The following is a 20590-nucleotide window of genomic DNA, read 5'->3' as shown; positions in this document are numbered from 1 at the left end:
ATTACTTCTTCTTTGAACAACCAAATGCACTAAGGAATGGAATTCAATCAATTCCATCAGATTCCATCAAATTATGTGAAACAAACGCGACCTAATTCTTTTTCCTAATCTTGCCCCTGATTTTTCCACACGTAATCGTCCAATAGTTAAGAAAATTTTTAAGCTATTTTGTTCGAAAGATTAATCATTTTCCATTTTCAAGCATTCAAAACCACTACAACTTATTTCGTTGATCCATTTTAACAATTCTTTTTCTTTGTTTTGTTTTTACCCATCTACAAAACTATATAAATAAATTACTATTTAATCATTCTATTCACGATTATGCTAGAGCTATCCATACTTTTTTATAAAAATTACCACACCTCCCATTTTTAAAAATAGTTATATAATAGTTACATACGAAATTAATAAATTACTCTTAATAAACACATATTATGTAAAGAATTTTTATAAAATATCAAATTTGTTCTTAATGAATTAATTTGCACTCTAAACCTTTATATTAATAATTAACACTTTAAGCCCTTATCTTCTAAAAATTTTCTCTATCGCAATTATATCAACCTGCATCATTTGACACCGCTACCACCACCAATAGTACCATCACCGATACCACTAAATTGCCTTTCCCACCACTGTCGCCGCATTGCGCGGGTACCATGCTTGTTTATTTATAAACACTATACAACTCCATTCAACAACAAAAGTTCGTTACTAACAACACAATGGACTACACGTTTCGATACTCCAGTACAGAAGATCTAGAAAGGCTTGATAGATTGTTATTTTGATTCCGATGATAATGAATTTTCAGGAATTTTGCATAAAATCCAACTCGCGGTCCAACAATGTAGGCCCCTACATAAACAGGAATTTCTAGAAGAAGAAGATGAAGACCCATGAAAAACACGTTCTAAAACGATGTATATTGATAGGGAAGTGATATTAGTACCACTTATTTTGATAGATTTACCATAACTGTGCAATACTGGTTTGTACAGTCAGTTGTAAAACTTGTACGTTGTGGTACATCCATCAAAAGTCATGGTACGAATATCATTTCTCATATCGATAAGGGGGTGCCTTTCAATAAACAAATGACATGATTAAATAAACAAATCTAAAACACATTTAACCATGTCATTCATTAACTTTAGTTGCTCAAATCTTGGAATTTATTCTACCATCACTTCTATACGCATTATGATCTATCATTTTTTTTACTTCTTTTCATAACGTTTTTTTGACGATTCCAATCTAATCACTTATATCCTTGTCATCTGTAATTTAATCAAATTATACTTAGCTATCTATCAATTACGTTAGGAAAATTCATATTTGCATTCAACATAAATCTGTAGTTCGGTTCGTCTGTTTTCGCAATAAAGTTACATACCTCACCGTACCCAAGATTAATATTATTTTATAAAATTTTTAATATTATATAGAAAATTTTTAATAAGTATTATATAAATATTATATATAAAAATTTAAAAAGTTTTATATATAATTTTTAAAAATATTATTTTTTAAAAATTTTAAACATTATATAGAAAACTTTTTTAAAATATTCTATAAATATTATTTATAAAATTTTTAAAAATTTTATATATAAATTTTTAAAATTATTTTATAAAAATTTTAATAATACATATAAATTTTCAAAAATATTAAAAAATATTAATTACAAAATAAAATTAATATTTAAAATTTTATAAATATTTATAAAAAATTATAAAATTTATTACTATTTAATAAAACAACTTTCTTATTAAAAAACTTATTATTATTATAAGAAAATATTATTTTATAAAAAATTTATAATATTTTATTTAAACTTTTTTATTTTGTAAAAAGTATTAATATTACTAATTAAAAATATATTTTTTAACTTTTATTATTACTATTATAATTAATATTATGAATTCCATTCAATTCCAGTCAACCAAACACAAAAATATTATAATTTAATCAAATTCCAATTTCATTATATTTCAATCCATTCAGATTCTAATTCAATCAAATTCTAATTCCTTTAACAGATTTCAATTTCTTCAAGAAAAAATTTTGCGAACCAAACACCCCCTTAAAGTATTTGTATCATTCTTTTATATTAATTTCAATTACTAGTTATTTATTAACTTAACTTTTTTTTTTTTTTTTTTTTTTAGTATTGCAACTATGTGATTTACCTACTCGTTATACCCAAGTTTAATTTATTATTTTATAAAATTCATAAATAAATTTTCTCTAACACCTTCAAGTTTTCTTAATCCAAACATTTGAAATGACTTTTTCTACAATAACTTATAATAAAAAATTTTTCCCCACTTATTCTAATAACATCCGACATTTATCCGTCCCCTATAACTTCTACAATTTACCGGCGCCGTCGCCACCGCCGCCGCTCACCACCACCACCTGTCATCGTCCCCGCCATTACATCATCATCACCGCCGTAACGCACGGGTATCTTTCTCTCGTTATGTGATATATAATTGTTTTTAATATAATTCTAAATCAATGATATGAAAACTACTTAGTTATACCAACAAAATCCTCCATAACGTAGACACACCCACATGGCCACATTTATATTTACAGGTTACATAAATAGCATCCAATGTGATTTACATCATTGATATTCGTCATACGGGTTTAATCTTTTTTAATAAAACTTAGAAACCTACCTAAACATTTAACTTCTACAATTTGTTTTCCTTAATTGGTGAACTCGGCCGCACATCGCATGTAAAACAAAATCAAATTTTGATCTTTCATCCAATGAAATCTTGGTCCAAGTATTTTCCCTGGGCATTGAGCAAGTCTACAACTTTTTACTTTTTGGTATTTTTTTTAACAGCGAGTTAATAGTTAGCATTCGAAACACCACATTCATTTTCAGTTGGATAGTATATGGAGCTCGAGCCATCCATGCTTGACATAGAACTTAGAACTCTCGAAACCCCCTTAATAATCCACCCCTACATTGAAAGTTCACCACACGAGCTCACGAATTTTTGCAAGTTGAACGTATGCTTTTACGAGTAATTTTCTAATATGTCAAACCTATTTAGTTTGGGTCTTGGTTTGTAACTTTGGTTTTCGAAAACTCTTACACTATCAAGTATCATCATCATAGGTGATTAATAAAACTTTAAAATGAATAACCATATCTTCACACTATTTTACATTTACCAATATTCGTACATCGTTATAGTGTGGTTGCATGCTTCATTAAAGACATTTCCGCATGATAGGCAAAAAATTTTAAAACAAAATGTTGCAACTTTAACCCATTATTTTTATAAAAGAAATCTATAGTTATTCCTTGTTGCATCTCTACATGTTGTACAAATGTACAGTATACCCCCTATACACGAAAGATATATCAATGACAATGGAATTATAGGCTGGTGATCCACATCCATTGTTATTTTATATGTTCTGAGTGAACCATGCACATACATTGCATCTTCGGCATAATTTGGTTACATCGTACCGATTTTGGTTGCATAAGACATAAATTGAAATTTTACCATGAATTTTAAAAAAAAAATTATTAAGTTTTTTAATTTTGTCCCATTTTAGATTTGTTTTTCATAAGTTTTTTAATTTTGCCTCTTCTTAAATGTTTTCCTAGTACCGCCTCTTACTACCAGTTCCTTCATCGAAGCTAATCGATGCACCAAATGTGGCAAGATATTTCTGGTGAGCTCGATGCGATATAGTACTAGTCATTTAGAAATGACCTTGGGTTTAGCCTAATCATCGTGCTAGAGTAATTTCTTCAATTATGATTGTAAGAAATTGAGAATGCCAATTAATCATGCTCTAACTTGAAATTGTATTTTATATATCTACTAATCACTCACCAGAAAATAGCAGCTATAGAACTATACAGTATATTTGACAATGGAATTGTAAACTTTATTCACTTTAGTATGATCACAACAATCTGCACATGTTTATACTGTGATGATTTTACTTACTGAATTTACACATGTTTGACTTTGACTACAAACGTTACCTTCTTTGGAAGTTCAGTTTTGCTATACAATAAGCAAATAGAGCAGCAAGAACGATAGGCCATAATGCAAGAAGAACAAAAACGAGCGGTAACTGTTCATGGTGATACCCAAAGTAATCTCTTAAGAAGTCTTCAACGGATATAGGCTCCCCAAAACCTATGATCTTCGTCTTCACATCACCAAATTGAGAAGTAAGCATTGCATTGAGCGACCACGAAGTAGGAGTTAGATAGTACAACCATAACCACCACTTAGGAATTTTCTGCAGGATATAAGATTAAAAAACGTAAGTTTCACGAAATCGTTTTTCAAACTTATAAAAAAATCTGCGTTTGGATTTTGTTTCTTCACGTACATATACTCTTTTTTTTCAAAAGCAAGTTAATATTACATCCAACCACATGAAAATGAATTCATATACAACTTCATTTCACATATATATAACCAACGATCCGAAATCAACAAGACTGTGAGTCAGCCCAACCTGATCCATACTATCTTTTTTAAATACTATCTTTTTATTCATGATCAATATCTAAAATATCAGGGAGGAGTCAGCATGGACTTACCGGTTTAGGAATTAGATATCCGGCAAACAAGTTAAATAGCGTGTAAAATGCAGATTGTAGAATAGCAGCTACTGGAAAGCTTGGTGTTATAGCAACAAGCAGCATTCCCAAATAGGTGAAGTACATCAATGTGCACAAGAATGCATAAAAGTACCAGAAAATCTTGTAGGCTGACCAATCAAATCCGATCATAGGATACGTAATGCAGACAAATGCAAGTGCTTGGGCAAAGAGATAAGGAAACTCGATTGTCACCTACACGATTAAATCAGAACATATTATCTTTATACAATCTGCATATGTTGTTTGTCAATATAAAAAAGAGAAACACATATGTTGATTACTTTGTAATTTCTAACAACCTAGGCTACAATTCTGGATTTGGACTTATTGTAAAAACCTTATGAAAACACAAAATACGCCGGTTGGGTAAGGGGCTGGGTCTCCCACAAACACTTTTTATTCTATTTTATTCCAATTTTTTCCCAAGGAATAGTTAATGCATCAGATATGACTTACACTAATGATCTATATATGTGAATTGCTGACTTTTGAGGTGGTGTGGATTAATATTATCACTACATTATGGGTCTCGCTTGACATGTCTAAACCGTTTGAACTGTCCCTTTTGAACTAAACATTTGATTTGACTCATTTGACATAATACTTGATCGAAAGAACGATTTTATACTATACCTGTGCAAAAGCATAAGCCCATGATGCATACATCCCAGAAAACCTTTCTCGATACAGAACAGTTCTCTCCATGGAGACGTGTGGTATAACTGAAGAGCAGTTGTTTATGCCACTGAAAAGTACAGCAGAGTAGATCGATCCAAGGATATTGAATAAACTCTGTGGGCTATCTCTGTAATTTGGAAGGATACATATATTAGCCAATTTGACAGTTTGAAGGCAATACGAGGGTATTGACATTTCAATAACTCTTGCCAAAAACATGAATGATTTATTAGTCATCCATAATGGTCATTTATCATTACAGTTTACAATTTGTAGCTAACATGTCTGAGGTCATCCATAATGGTAATTTATCATTAAAGTTTAAGTTGGCCGTGCACGTTACGATGAAGCAACTAAGGCACCATATAGCCAACTGCAAATACTGCGTACTTTAGAAGAGGTTAAAGGTTTTACCCTACCCTGCAAGACCATCATTGTTGGAGTCTATAGGCTAAAAGAAACGCAAGAACCACATAATTTGTATGTGTACTTTAAACTTACAGGTTTCTTCCTTGGTTCCAAAAGAGTAATCCAAATATAAATGATGCGACGAGCATATGCATGGAGCGCATCAAGTTGTATGAAGGACTTCTCCAATATGACAAGCGTTGTTTCCATAGGCAGGCCTTGAACTGGCTCCAACCATTTTGCGCGAATCGTGATGGAAAAGACAACTCGTTTGAATCAGCAGGTGGTTTACTTAATGTTTCAACAAGGTCTTTGTTTCTCCTAACATAATAGACAACACATGAAAATAGTCAAAAACATATCTCATGCTCAAATTCTTTAACGCAGATAATTGGAAAGCAAGAGTTAAACTTGTTTGAAATGGTCTGGTACAATAATACAGAATCCCATAAAATCATTTCAGTTTAATCAATCCTATAATTAGATATACTTCTGCAGGAGCAGGGCAGAGACATGTCCTTGTGTCTCAGAGTTGACCAGTATGCGATGATACTCTTTCACCAACGCCCCGATACCCAAGAGGTTGAATTAAAGAATATATTCATTGTTTTGACTTTTGATATGTGATCACCACAAGACTTTAAGATCATATTCACTATGGAATTTGATGGAATTTGTGTTTTTACAGAACTACAGGCCAACAATTTGATTAAATAAGATTGGTTTCAGTCCTTTTGGAGGGGTAGCTTACTTATACAAAGTGGAAGTGGAATATATTTGTCCAAAATCGATTCCTAGTTCGGCTTCCATTGAAGATGAAGTAACCTCTAACATCCACGTTGCTGGATTATAGTTGTCTCTAATCTTTGGAACCCCAGAAATGTTCTGCTTCAATGTCATTTCATGTCAACATAAGATAACAGTTGTTTTAACTAAGATAGACGAGTTTTCTATCATGAGTAAAAAGAAATCATGCTCAATAATGAAAGAGGGATGATCTGCTCAGAAGTCAACTAACCTCAAAGTATTCAATGACCCTACTTGAACTGTGACCCAGTGGCCCGCAGTAAATTAGCCGTCCACCATTTTTCAACAGGATTAACTGCAGATGATGGATGGGGCATTATATGAGAACCCTTTATGTCAAACTAAAGAAAAAGTTTAGCATACAGGAATTACCTCATCAAAGGCCTCAAATATGTCGATGCTTGGTTGGTGAATGGTGCAGACAATTGTTCTGCCCGTATCAACAATATTTTTGACAGCCCGCATGACAATGGCAGCTGATCTGGCATCCAGACCAGTTGTAGGTTCATCCATGAAAATAATGGAGGGATTAGCAACAACTTCCACAGCAATTGTGAGCCGCTTACGTTGTTCTGTTGACAGGCCATTAACCCCAGGAATGCCAACCAAGGCATCTTTTATGTCATAAAGCTCAACTGTTTCCAGGATTTCTTCTATGAATCTCTGTACATGCCAAAGGAAAAGATGGTTTACACTTTACAGCAACCAAAAATTTATTTCTCAAATAATGTCTATAAAATATTTATAAATATATATCATACATATTTGGTTTTAGAATCGATTCCAGGATGAAGACGGAGCCAAGCAGAAAATAACACTGATTCTTCAACTGTAATTTGGGGAGAGTGTATATCAGTTTGCTCACAGTAACCCGAAATCCTAGCAAAGGTATCTTGCACTTTAGGATATCCACCAATCTTAATCTCTCCTTCAACCACGCCACTGGTTTTCCTTCCAGAAAGAACATCAAGAAGTGTCGTTTTCCCAGCACCACTTACACCCATCAATGCTGTAAGAACACCAGGCCTAAAAGCCCCCGTGATATCATGAAGTAATTGAAGTCTTTTCCCGGTGAAGCCATGCAATCTCATTTCCTGACCGAACAATAATTGATAACATAATCCGAAAAGTAGACATTTAGCAGTTAATAGTTGAATAAGATAACAGTATTGACCAATTACCGCTGGGGGCTCAACATGGTAATGTAAGTCTTGAAAAGTAACAGTTAGTGGTTCAAAAGGTAACACCATCTTTCCTGAAACATAAGATCATGAATAAGTCTTTATTGATGAAGGACAAAAACTCTTTAATTTGAAATCATATTTTCAAACAGTGAGAGTAAGCCCGTTTTTGATACAGAAGAGGAAGTCACGATAATGCACGCATATACGATAAGAAAGTTAAACAGAAGTTCAATATAGAAAAATGAAAATTCTAACCTTCATAAGACTCGGGGACAAAAGTAACAGAATCTTTAGTTGTTTTGTCATTGTTAGTCTGGTTTTTGGATACTTCACTTCCGTTTACTGGAATTAGCTTTTCCTTTGAAATAATGGTACGGGTACCAGGAGCTGAAGCATTAAATAGCATGATTAATTAGTAATGACAATATGGCATTCTATGTTCAAAGTTGACATTATACTATTAAGAGTATGAAGTTACCCTTCAAGTAGCTTAAAGCCATGATGAAGCCTATGTTGAATAGCAGTGCAAAACCGAACAAGGCACCAAGTGATATCCAGAAATAAGATCCATCAAAATCTAATCCACGGCTTTGAAGAATTTGTATCCCTATGGTTGTGTTCATAGATGTCGCCTGATTTTAAAATTTAAGAGCATAATACTAAGGTAAGCCCCACGTTTAAGATGTTCAAAAGTCGAATAAGGCTTCTATCGAATTACCTTGTTCCACCTGGGAGAAAGAAACTCATTCAGTGAAAGGCCTATTTCTCCATATGACAATGGAAAAGCCCAAAATCCCCACTTTAACCAAGCTGGCATTGTATCTGCAAAACGAATTCCGGATCCCTAGTTAAATCTGAATGTCTTTGCAGGTCTATCTATGAAAAATAAATCAAATATACGAGGAACTTACTGTATGGTAAAAGGAAGCCACCAAACGATAACAGAAACAATATTGATATACTGCCTGCAGTTGTAGAAGCAACCACTGTTCTGAAAACTGAGGCAAAGAATCCGAACATGGATACTGACATAAAGTGCACCGCAAATAATAGCACTAGCTGACGGAAGAACCTACAAAACACATGCAAAATGACATATATTCAGAAAGAAACCTTCACATTTGCTCATTAATATATATACTGTATGTTTTTAAGAGAAAGTCACCTATCAAAGAGACCAACGAATTAGTTTATAAGATGCTTACCTCCCTGGTTCAGGGCTATATCCAATAACATAATAGGTGAGAGATGTCCAAATAATGGACACAAACACTGAAACGGGAATCTTAAGAAGTGATGCAGGAATTCCATATGCCCAAGCAGGGTAGAAGTACATATCCCTCTGTTTATAGAAAACTGGAAGTCTTGCAACCGTCATTGACAACTCTGGAAACCCATCAACTAGAAGTATAACGAGCGCATAAAAGAGTGAACCAAGATAATAATTTGCATCGATGGCATTAACCTCCAATTTGGTTCGGAAAAATACAGTCATTGTGATTATTGCAATTATGAATAGCTGCATAGAAGAAACTTACATAAGTAGACGTATTGAGCAAAAACATATTGCCAAAAATACAGTCATTAATTGTACCTGGACGAACTTGAAGATGTATATAAAGGAATTTCTCTTCATGAGAAGAATCTCCCGAGACATGCAAGCCTTAAAAAGTTCCCACTTAGAAAGAGAATACACATCAAAGGACATCGCATTTTCATGGTTCGGCAATCTTGTGAATTGTTTCGAGATATCCTCATTTAACTCTTTTCCCAGATAAGATTCCTTAAATTTCATGGATAACGTGTTTACTGTGACATATTTATATGCTTGTTCAGTTCGGTACCAATATTTTTCTTGATCTTTTTTTGAGACAACCTGCGAATCAGTTTTTATTACATGAAAACTCACTGCTTGATCTTTGATAAAAATAGAACATTTTGTTTTTGCAAGAAACACATTTTAATGTGATGGTGACATTACCTCTTGTAGGAAGTCAGCTACACCTTTCCTCTCGGGGCACTTAAAACCAAGATTTTCAAAATACTCTAAAACATTACTGCGTGGCCCATGATAAACTATCATCCCTTCAGCCATCAGCATAATGTCATCAAAGAGATCAAAGGCTTCCGGTGATGGCTGAAGAAGTGAAATGAGTACAGAAGCATCTGTTATATGTGACAACTGCTGCAGGCAAGCAATTATCTGATACGTAGTCGAGCTGTCTAGCCCATTTGATATTTCATCCATAAATAATGCTTTTGTGGGACCAACAATCATCTCCCCTGCAAAGTAACATAGAAGTTAGATTCTGTTTACATGAAGCTAACAGTTAGAAGTTTACTGGCTTATTGATATAGTAGACAATAAATATATGCAAAACTTACCTGTAGTCAACCTTTTCTTTTGACCACCGGAGATTCCTCTCCTCATGGCATCCCCAAACATTGTGTCAGCACATATGTCAAGGCCTAGAATCTGGAATTACATGAAAATAGTGAGAACATATGATCCATTTAAACACGAAATAACATATAACATCACAGTGGCAGAGAGATCTACCTTAAGAATGTAGTTTGTCTGAAGAGTTGTCTTTTGTCCTTCAATGGAAATTGCCTGTGATAAATCACATGGTTCATTATGACAATCAATATCACCAACTGAAAATATGTATTACTGTCGATGATGGAAAAAGCTTCATTTTGATGTAAACACTGCAAGCTTTTATTAATAGATAACTATAAACGTATTCTCGACAAAAATCTGATTTCAACATCTTATCTTGATCTAAGTGTTCTATTCGTAACTTCAAAAGCCATTTTGATATCTTAACTCGGGATAAGACCCTGTTACCATTTACCAAAGGTCCATTCACTTTTATGGGTAGGCAAACTATACCGTAAGTACTATATAATTAGTGAAGTATCAAATGATGTCCTACAATAACAGTGAAACCATACACAAAGTTATTATGGCAAACAAGCATAGTGAAAAATGACTTCCAATCGCCATATGCAGAGATGGAGACGCATAGTTAAACTTTGCAAATCAGACGACATAAGTTGAGAAAAGATTGGTTTACCTTCATGAAAGTGTCGACATCTGGATCTGGAATAATACCCCCTTCTTTCTCCCTCTTATTAACCTCAATCATCATCTCTTTACAATGATTTCACATTAAAACATTATTCTTTGGAATGGAACACAAAAATATAAGGTGTTTGTTGTGTGCATGGAGTAAGTAATCGGGCATACCTGCACGGCTTCCAGTACCCTGACAGCAGGATGAAAAATCAAGTGTTTCTCTCACAGTCATTTCAGGAATATGCAAATCATCTTGGCTAATATATGCAGAAGTTTTCTGAGGGACAAATTCTTCTAGTTTGTACCCGTTGTAAGAAATTTCACCACTAATCTGTTTTAAATAATGAACCATTAGTGAGTGAAACTAGTTTGAAGGTAATACCTCTGAACTACAAACCAGAATGATCATATCTCCGATCAATTTCATTTAAAAATGAAACACATCATTGATCACAGAGAAGGGGTCAATATATTAGTCACACAATTCTTTTGTATGGATATATAATGCTTATGACAATCCAGAAGAAGGGAAATCCGAAACCTTAAGAGATTTGTTTAGGTTTCCTGAGAGTGCTTTTAGTAAAGACGTCTTCCCGCATCCTGGAGGACCAAGAAGTAGAGTCATCCTGTAAAACAATATAAAAGTATCTGATTAGGACTGGAACATGACTCCTACTAAATGCAGAAGAGATGGACAGCATTGTAATCCTACCTTCCCGGCTTAATAACACCACTGATATTGTTCAAGATGCATATCTTAGCCCGTTTGGACTTGAAACCAGGTATCATGACAAGGTGCTGTTAGAGAAAAACAAAGAAGTTAGAATTCTGTAAGAACACTAATACGGCGAGGAAGATATCACCATCACCAGACTGAAAACCGTGTCACCAGATTCTTTTACTCATTACGATGTCATATCATGTAAATTAACAGTCCCGGTTAAATACTTACCGAAAGCATACTTTGCAAAGAGTTCCAGAGAGTTGGAAGGGGCTTGCCATGAACAATTTCACACTCAGCTTCCACATAAAGATTCTTATATCGTACTTCCACAGATGGCAGCTGAACACCAACTCTGATAAAAACATATGGAATTTTAAGGAAAATCTCAATTTACATCAGAACCAAAAAAAAACAGGGGACACGCTCAAACATATCTTGTATAAATTTAAATAATGGTGTACAATTAGTTGAACATATTGAAACAGCAAAGGACACCTTACTTGTCTGTTCGTTTTCTCAGTTTCTGTAACAGCTGCAGGTTGTCATTTTCAATGTGTTTGATGAGCTTCTCAATAAACATGTGCCTCTCGGGAGGAAGGAGCTTTGTGACATCAACCACCTTTTTTCTTTTAACATCATCTCCATCTTCTTCATCGAACAAAGATGATCTCAAACGTTCAAAGGTTGGTAATCTATCGATTGCAGCCCACTCTAGAAGTAGTTTCTCGTCTGTCTTATCATGATTGTTCACATAATCTAAATCTGCATTAGCACGCAAACTAGTTGTGTGGCGAAGCAAAGATCTTAAACTTCTTCTCAACTCATTTCTCATTAACAGAATTTCGTCAGAACCAACTAGTTGAGCCATATTAAATGGCTTTTTACTTTCAACGACACCAATATATCTACAGAGCAGTTTACACACACATAATTTTCATGCATATATACACAACACATATAAAGGGACTTTCTTTCTTCATATGACGTGACTGTAATGCACATACATTATCAAATCCGTAAGTTGATAATACTTCTTAAAAGGAGATAACATAACTTATTGGTTTAAAACAACTGTCTGTTAAGATAGAATAATGAGATTTCATATGATGGAGAGAGTTCAACCAACTATATTCTCAATAATCCTGCCAGACTAAGAAAGAACAATTACAAGTGTTATAAATAATCCAAAGTTAGAAAACTAATCTAGTTGACTTTCTTTTATTATAACTAATTAACAAGTGTCAATACTCCACAGAATTGTTGGTATACAAAAACATCTCAACATCTATGCCTGCAGAGTCAAAAATCGAGGTCTAGATACACATTTAGCTCTAAACTCCGACAGAAAAAACAATAAAAGATATTAGAACCACGATAGCAGCATAAATGTTACGCTTCATTCAATCTCAGAGAAAACAGAACTTAGTATAACAATATGGAGTGCACGAATACACAAATGCGTGTACAAGATTCCTATGTCTACATCATAGACTCCATGACAGAATATAATTAAGCATGATCTCATTAAAGTAAAGTAAAGTTGACTGTGTATTACAAATAATTAGTGTTGTCAACAGATATATGATTGAGACACAAAATTGGAGTTGCCCGTGTTACACCATCCATACGTCATTACGTCTCAATCAAATAAAAAGGTCCCGAATGTCCATAACAATTCCCACAGTTCTGTACTCTGAAGTAAGTTTAGTGTCTGCTCTCTGACAAATAGAAACTATATATATATTGCTGAACAGGTAACTTACGAACAATCAAACTGCGTTTCCAGAACAACAAAACGAAATAACGATGAAATCTACTTGGCTTAAATACTATAAATTATGCCAGTTCACAATATTCTTTTCGCATTTCGTTGTTTCTCCAACTACTAAGACGACTTCCAAAACATAAATTAGTCAAATGCCAATGGCCAATACTAAATAATATCTATAGAATGCAAAGGCAACATATATTACAATAAGCCACACAATTATGTAGATTTTTTTTTTATTATTCAAAAGTTTGTTACAGAATAACGAACCATTTCCTTCATCCCAAGAAAAAAAAAAATAGATATCACTTCTTTTTTCTTTTGTTTCTATAAATTGTTACAATGTGGATTGGTTCATGCTCTGAAGAGATTGATTATAATCCAAACTTTCATTACTACATGATATAAATTTATTGAAAGATTTATAAAGTTTTTCCATTATGGGCAACCAACCAACTCCGGCGCTTGCTCTTTTTTTCGGCATTAAGCCATTAGAGAGGCGTGATGATTTTCGGTGTGATGTAAGCAAAGTGATTAGTGACCGTGATATTATGTATATGATTTTTGCTTTTTTCCTTATTAAGACCAATAAGTTAGGGCGTGTTGGTTACTGAATTAATTAATTGACTGAATTGATAGGTAATATATGTATGGATTAAGTTAGTACAATTGTTTTTTGTTTTTTAAAGTCAAGTAAACAACTACTTTTGATGACTTAATGGATTAGTATGTTTAATTAAGATGACTTAATTTATAAAGTGCTAAACAAACACTACCTTACTTTCACATGAATTTACAATCGTCTTGTTTATTGTCTGCCTAGTGATTACTTATAGGTACAGCATTTTTAATTTTGTCATGACTTAATTTATTATGTTTTAAACAAACACCACCTTACTTTCACATGAATCTACATGTGTCATGTTTATTGTCTGCCTAGTAATTACTTATAGGTAAGTTTCATTCCCATTTGACATTTTGACCTATCTTGAGTATCCATTTTAGAACCCCATATATTATTGGAAATTAAAAACTATGGCTTACTAGAAATCTTTAGCCTATTTAGTATTGTTTTTATCACCTATTAAATTATGTAATTTCTTTATTTATATTGCAACTAGTATTTTTACCCGCGTTTTGCTATGGATTTTGTCATGTTAACAAATAATAAACTTAGTGTATGTAAACGACATTTTAGATGCCAAATTATAAGTTTTGTTTGATGATAGTTACAAAATACATCATGGTCTATCACATTACCAAGTTATACTTTGTTTGATGATAGATATGGTTACAAAGCATGAAGAATGTCAAAAGGGCTAAAATAGCAAAGATAAGACAATGTACATGCAGGAAAAGAAAAACAAATATACTTGTATTATTAGAAAGAGATAAAGTTAGTGGCCATAATCAAATGACTAAAAGTTATGTGGCCAAAATAAATGACTAAAAATTATGTGGCCAAAATTAAAAAAAAAACCCAAAATTTATTAGAGTTTGTTATATACATATAATGATACATGTGATATTTATTAAAAAAAAAAAATTTCCAATGTATATGCAGATTGTTATTACTAAGTTTAAAGATTTATATGGTACTTATTGACTTTTTTTTTCCTCATTTAACACTCATAAGTATACTAACCATATTGTTTGCCCTTTTTATATATAACAAGTTACATTGTTTCCACATATACTAAACATCGAGTAATGTTTTACAAAGACGATTTCAATATGTGTAGAATTGTAGTTGAAAAAACTTTTATGTTACATAGCACTTTTACGTTAGTTCCTTTTGACATTGAACATATCTATTTTATATTATGTATAGTAAAATAATCCAAAATGAAAATATTCTAACAAGTTACTTAAGTGTTGCATTAAATTTGGGTTGATACACACATTTATGTTGTTCCTAGAAATATAGATGTATCTTCAATTGGATTGGTCCATATATTTAAGTTAGTTTTGCACACATATTTAAGTTGTTGGAGTTGGGTTGGTTTCACATTTAAGTTGAGTTTGTACACATATTTAAGTTGTTGCTGGAGATATAGACGTATGCAATTGGTTGGGTTAGTATTCATATTCAAGTTAGGTTTGTATGCATAGTTAATTTATGGTTAGAAATATAGATGAATGCATAATCGGATTTGTACACACATTTAAGTTGAGTTGGTACACACATTTAAGTTGGGACTATGTGTAGTACATAATTGGGCTAGCTAGTTATATCAGTTAATTTGGATTAATCTTTTATGAATTTGTATTATAGCTACCCACTTTGCTAACTGAATCGAATCGAGTTTCACTAATTTTAGGCTTTTTCGTTTAACTTGTACAAATATTCAAATATGCGTTTGAGCTCAAACTGGAGCTCTACTTGGCTCGTATTTTTTGAGCTCAATATTCTTATTTCTTTTTCAAAATTTATTTAATTATATTTCAAGATCTTGAATTCAATAAACTTGTCAAATAACTTGAACTCGAACTTGAATAATCTCAAGTTTGCTCATGTATAAACAAATCTTATGTTTACATAACTCATAAAACTCACTTTAACAGTGTATTTCATACTATTTAGAGGTCTTCAACTCCAATATGTTTACTAGCATGATGTTTGAGAGTATATTTAACCATGCAATGGAAGTGCTCGAGTGGCTTGTTCAGCTCACTCGTTAAAAGGCCTAAATTAATGATCGTTCAAACAATGTTAATCGAATGTTATTACATCAAACAATGTTAATCGAATGTTATTACATTTGAATGTAGCTTGAGAGAACAACATTAAAAAAACTTGTATGTACAACATATTACATATATGATATGAAGCATATGGACCGACTAAATTTCAAAGTTAAATATCCAAGTTGAATTTGGTTAAACTTGGAAAAAATATAAATACCCGTAGTTTGAGGTGGATTACATGCCAAAACTACATATTTAGAATTTTGTCATTATCAAATCAATATCATTAAATAACTCAAAAGTGTTCAAAGTGATAGAGACTCAAAAGTGTTCAAAGTGATAGAGAGTATATGCTAATTAACATGATTTTTGTTTTAGTGTAATGATGTTTGAAGGTTAGTAGAGCTAAATATTGTATATCCTGATTAAGTACTCCGGTCTCGTCATGTAATTATATTTGACACATATTGTTAGTATTAGTTACAAAAATTACAAAAATGTCATTCATATCTAGATATGTACTGAATGAATTATTTAGTGATTGTGTGTCACTCCAAATTACCAATTTATATGCTTTGTCTATACTTCAATTAAATATATCGTTAAAATCTAGATTTAGCAATACTTTATGTTTTAATGTGTCGATAAACTTTGTGTAAGAATTTTTTCCAAAACATTCTGCGACGGGTTTTAACTTTTAACCATTGAAGTACCTATCAACAATGTTAACGTATTTTTAGTTTGTAATGTATTCTACTTTTTATTATTAATGACTTGTTATTTCTATTAATAATACTTTTTTTAAAGTTAAAAAGTTAATATATGGGATATCTTAAATAAAAAATGAAAAATGTGGTTATGGATGGTTCCGCGTCCAAAACCGCTTAAAGTTAATGAAATGATAAAAACTGATGTGGTATTGAAGTGTCATTTTAGATAGTCATGCATCTTGGATCCATACCCGATACTCTAATAAAGAAATAATTGTACACAACTATAAAAAGTTAAAAGCCAATTTCAGCCAAAGATACGCTTATTAATGCTTTAAGGTTGGCAGATGCCACTCAATTTTCAAACTGGGGGCACTCTCTTATAATGGCTTGTTTTCTAATAAAAAATTATACTAATTATTTGTAGTCCAATGAAAAGTATAGTGGCATTTGCCACCGTTGATATTTATGTAGATCCGCCCCTAAATAATGGTAATGTTCATTGAGAAATTATAAATAAACGTTTGTATTCCGTTTTCTAAGCGTGTCTTTACCATGTAACAAAGATTTGTTGGTGTAGAATATATTCAAATTTCTTGTTCAATCTTGTGTTAGTTTGATCTTGTGGTTAATGGAATCTCCATTCTTAACATAGACGAAAGCAAATTGGCAACATTAATTTGGTCTTATAAAAGCTACCATAACCCCTAGGTAATTAGCTAAAATCTTGTATGAATTGTTGCCTTTAGAAGGTCCCAACACAAGAAAAGAGGCAGCCACACCTTAATCACAAGCTGCAAAGCGCAACGGGCCAATGAGCTACTTCATTTGGACAGTTTATGTAATGTGTAAAAGTATTTAACCAACATTCATAATTTTTGTTTCTGGCGTGTCTTTATATACGAAGAGTAAATTAATGATCTTAAAGATACATTGTTTCATGCATGTATACATGTCAAGAAATTAAGGATATCCTTTCGATACATATTTGATAGATATAACTTATTACAAAATTATAATTTAGCTTATATTTTCAAAAAGCTTACCACAATGAGTTCAATAATAAATAGAACATTTAAATGCATACACAAGACACAGTTTCTATTTTGAATGAATAGTAAATATGTAAGCTTATTTAATGTATATAAGATGTACAGTCTGATCATCAAAACAATTGCTACACTTCAATAATTGTTACACTTTTATACGCAAGATTCAAATTTCAATTTTGGATGTCTTAGGGTTGTTGAAATCAATAGATACGATATCTTAAACTTTGGGTTTAAGAAAAAAAATAGATTAATAATCATTTTGATGTTCATATAAAAGAAAATATGTTAAAAAAAAACAATCAAAACAACTGGTATCATTTTAGCTTTTACTAGATTAAAATAATTATTAACAAACAAAAAGTACACATGTTGAGCAACGACAAGAATATCAATAATGTTGAGAAAGTTTCAGCGCAAAAATGGGTGGGGGTGGGAAAGGGAACGGTGTCGGGTGCCTCATAATCCGTCAAGAATATCAATAATGTTGAAAAAGTTTATGCTCCATACCGTATGCTCTTAGTAACTAGATTAAACTCGAGCAATATACAGGTAAAATACAAATTGCTAAGAAACGAAATCAAATGATATGATGATAGGAGAAATTTGAAATATATTAATTTAAAAGCATCATAGATATTAAGAAAGATTTTTAAAACAAAAATGCCTGAGAAATACTTTCAAATCGTATCTGTTAGAGGGATAGTAACGGTAAAGTTAGGTTTATGTCTTTTATTTTTTGTATTTAGTTATAAATCATTAAAACACTCGTAATGAGATCAATTGTAGATATTTATACTTACACTTTGTAATTGTCAGAAAATTCTTATGTGATTGCTTTTCTAAAAATATACATGATTATAGATAGGAGCAATATATATAAATTAAATTAAATATTCTTATAGATAGGTTACTTGGGAAAAATTAAATAGTTATATTTTTATGACAAAATTTAAATTATTTAATAAAGTTATATCTTTGTGTAGTATTTTTGGTTTATGTAGAATCTTATCTTTTTTGGCTTGTGAAATTCCTTTTCTATGCTCTTAGTTAGTTACGACTTTATATCATCATGATGATTTTTTAGGCCCCCAATAACTTATCCATCTTTGGTTACCAACAAATCCGTCATAACCCTTTGAGCCGACGTGATTCTTGGGTTGTGGTGTTTTAATCCATTGTCTCATTTCTGAAACAGTGTGTCCATCTAATGTCTGTGTGAGAAGTTTCTAGACCGCATTATAAATTTGGTCCCAAAAGTCTTTTAAGGAAAACAAATTGTAAACTAAAATACATCATCAAACTAACTACAATTAAAACCCCAAATTTTGACATCAAACTTAAATAATTAGTCCAACACACATATCATCTTCGTACAAACCTGGTAAGGTAAAATACTTCAACAAAAGAATAGTTAAAGTCATAATGGTTAATGATTTAATGACCGTATGTACAAACAGTAATGCTTAAACCATTTAGATATTTCACATAATATATGCATTGATATAATTTTATGTATTCGTCGTACACAGAGACGAAGCCAGAATTTCCGGTTGACGAAAATTTTGTAGTAACATTGTTAATGAGTAAACATATTCATAACAAACACTTATAATATCATCTTAGCCATATATTGAAAACTTAAAATTGAAAGGGCTATATTAAAAGAGTTTGTAAAGTATAAGGTTGTAAATGAAAATCAAAATAAGAATAAATACAACATGTACTAATATTGCTACATAATTCATAGACCCACACATACCAACCAACCCAATTACCTCTTTCATCTTTATCAGTCATCTTCCTCGGGTAACTTATTCTTCTTCGGGTAACTTATTCTGATTTCAACTACTTTTGTTTTCAATAGCTCTGATTTTCAACATTTTTTTACACATTGGAGGGGCTAAACTATATAAAAATCAATAAATCAACGACCAGACAACAGAACAATCATAAAGGAGATCCACTTAGTGCTATTGGGGGAGGCTTGGCACCCCCCAGCCCCTTTGTCTCCGCCACAGATCATACAAGTATGTATGCACTTTTGGCATCTCGTATTTATAGGCATAAAGGAGATCCACTTCTTAAAATACCCTCTTGGTGATATGTGAGTACAAGTTGAAAAATAAAAACAATGGTAATAGCTCATTATCAATTAGCTCGTTTAGCTTACTCGTTAAAAGGTCTAAATGTCGACAAAGTTAATTGGATGCTATTACATTTTAACGTAGCTTGAGAGATACAACATTCAAAAACAACTTATATATACAATATATTACATATGATATGAAGCATATGGACTATACTAAATGTCCAAATTGAAGTTAGGTTCAACTTGGGGAAAATATAAATACCCAATGTTTGAGGTTGATTATATACCAAAACTAAATATTTACAATTTTGTCATAATCAAATCTTTAAAATTAGACAACTCAAAATGTTCAAGTGATAAGAGACTTACAATTTTTGTTTTTAGTGTAATGTTGTTTAAAGACAAGAGCAAAATATTACTCCCTGTGTCCCATTTTAAATGTCCTAGTTTGACTTTTAAAGTCTTTTTCTTTCAACTTTGACCGTAAATTAATATTTTTGTATGTATTTCATAATAATTGATGAAACTTATATCATTTAAAAGTAGATTGAAAACTAAATCTATTCGTGTATTTTATATTAAGTATTATATAACACAACAAAATACGGTCAAAGATTGAAGAAAAAGACTTTGAAAGTCAAATTTAGACACTTAAAATAGGACTCATGGAGTATATATTTTAATTAAGTATTTTGATCTTCTCATGTAATTATATTTGAGTATGTATAGTAGTA

General features: G+C 31.9%; 1 protein-coding gene across 1 annotated transcript; it reads right to left on the bottom strand.

Annotated features, from left to right (window-relative positions):
• Window positions 1–3955: 3955 nt before the first annotated feature.
• On the bottom strand, window positions 3956–12417 carry LOC122592606 (pleiotropic drug resistance protein 3-like). Its single transcript, XM_043764881.1, has 24 exons — window positions 12050–12417; window positions 11778–11901; window positions 11538–11623; window positions 11367–11451; window positions 10997–11156; window positions 10824–10900; window positions 10304–10357; window positions 10129–10219; window positions 9725–10026; window positions 9338–9619; window positions 8949–9262; window positions 8655–8815; window positions 8462–8565; window positions 8222–8375; window positions 7999–8130; window positions 7741–7814; window positions 7321–7653; window positions 6932–7222; window positions 6771–6854; window positions 6504–6637; window positions 5846–6073; window positions 5300–5471; window positions 4604–4858; window positions 3956–4296 (listed from the first exon to the last, which is right to left on the bottom strand). The coding sequence occupies exons 1-24, from the start codon at window positions 12415–12417 to the stop codon at window positions 4030–4032; spliced, it is 4332 nt and encodes a 1443-aa protein (XP_043620816.1). The 3' UTR covers window positions 3956–4029.
• Window positions 12418–20590: the final 8173 nt, after the last annotated feature.

The sequence above is a fragment of the Erigeron canadensis genome, chromosome 3 (genome assembly GCF_010389155.1).
Source record: "Erigeron canadensis isolate Cc75 chromosome 3, C_canadensis_v1, whole genome shotgun sequence".
NCBI lineage: Eukaryota > Viridiplantae > Streptophyta > Magnoliopsida > Asterales > Asteraceae > Erigeron > Erigeron canadensis.
This window is presented reverse-complemented; position numbering and strand designations above follow the sequence as displayed.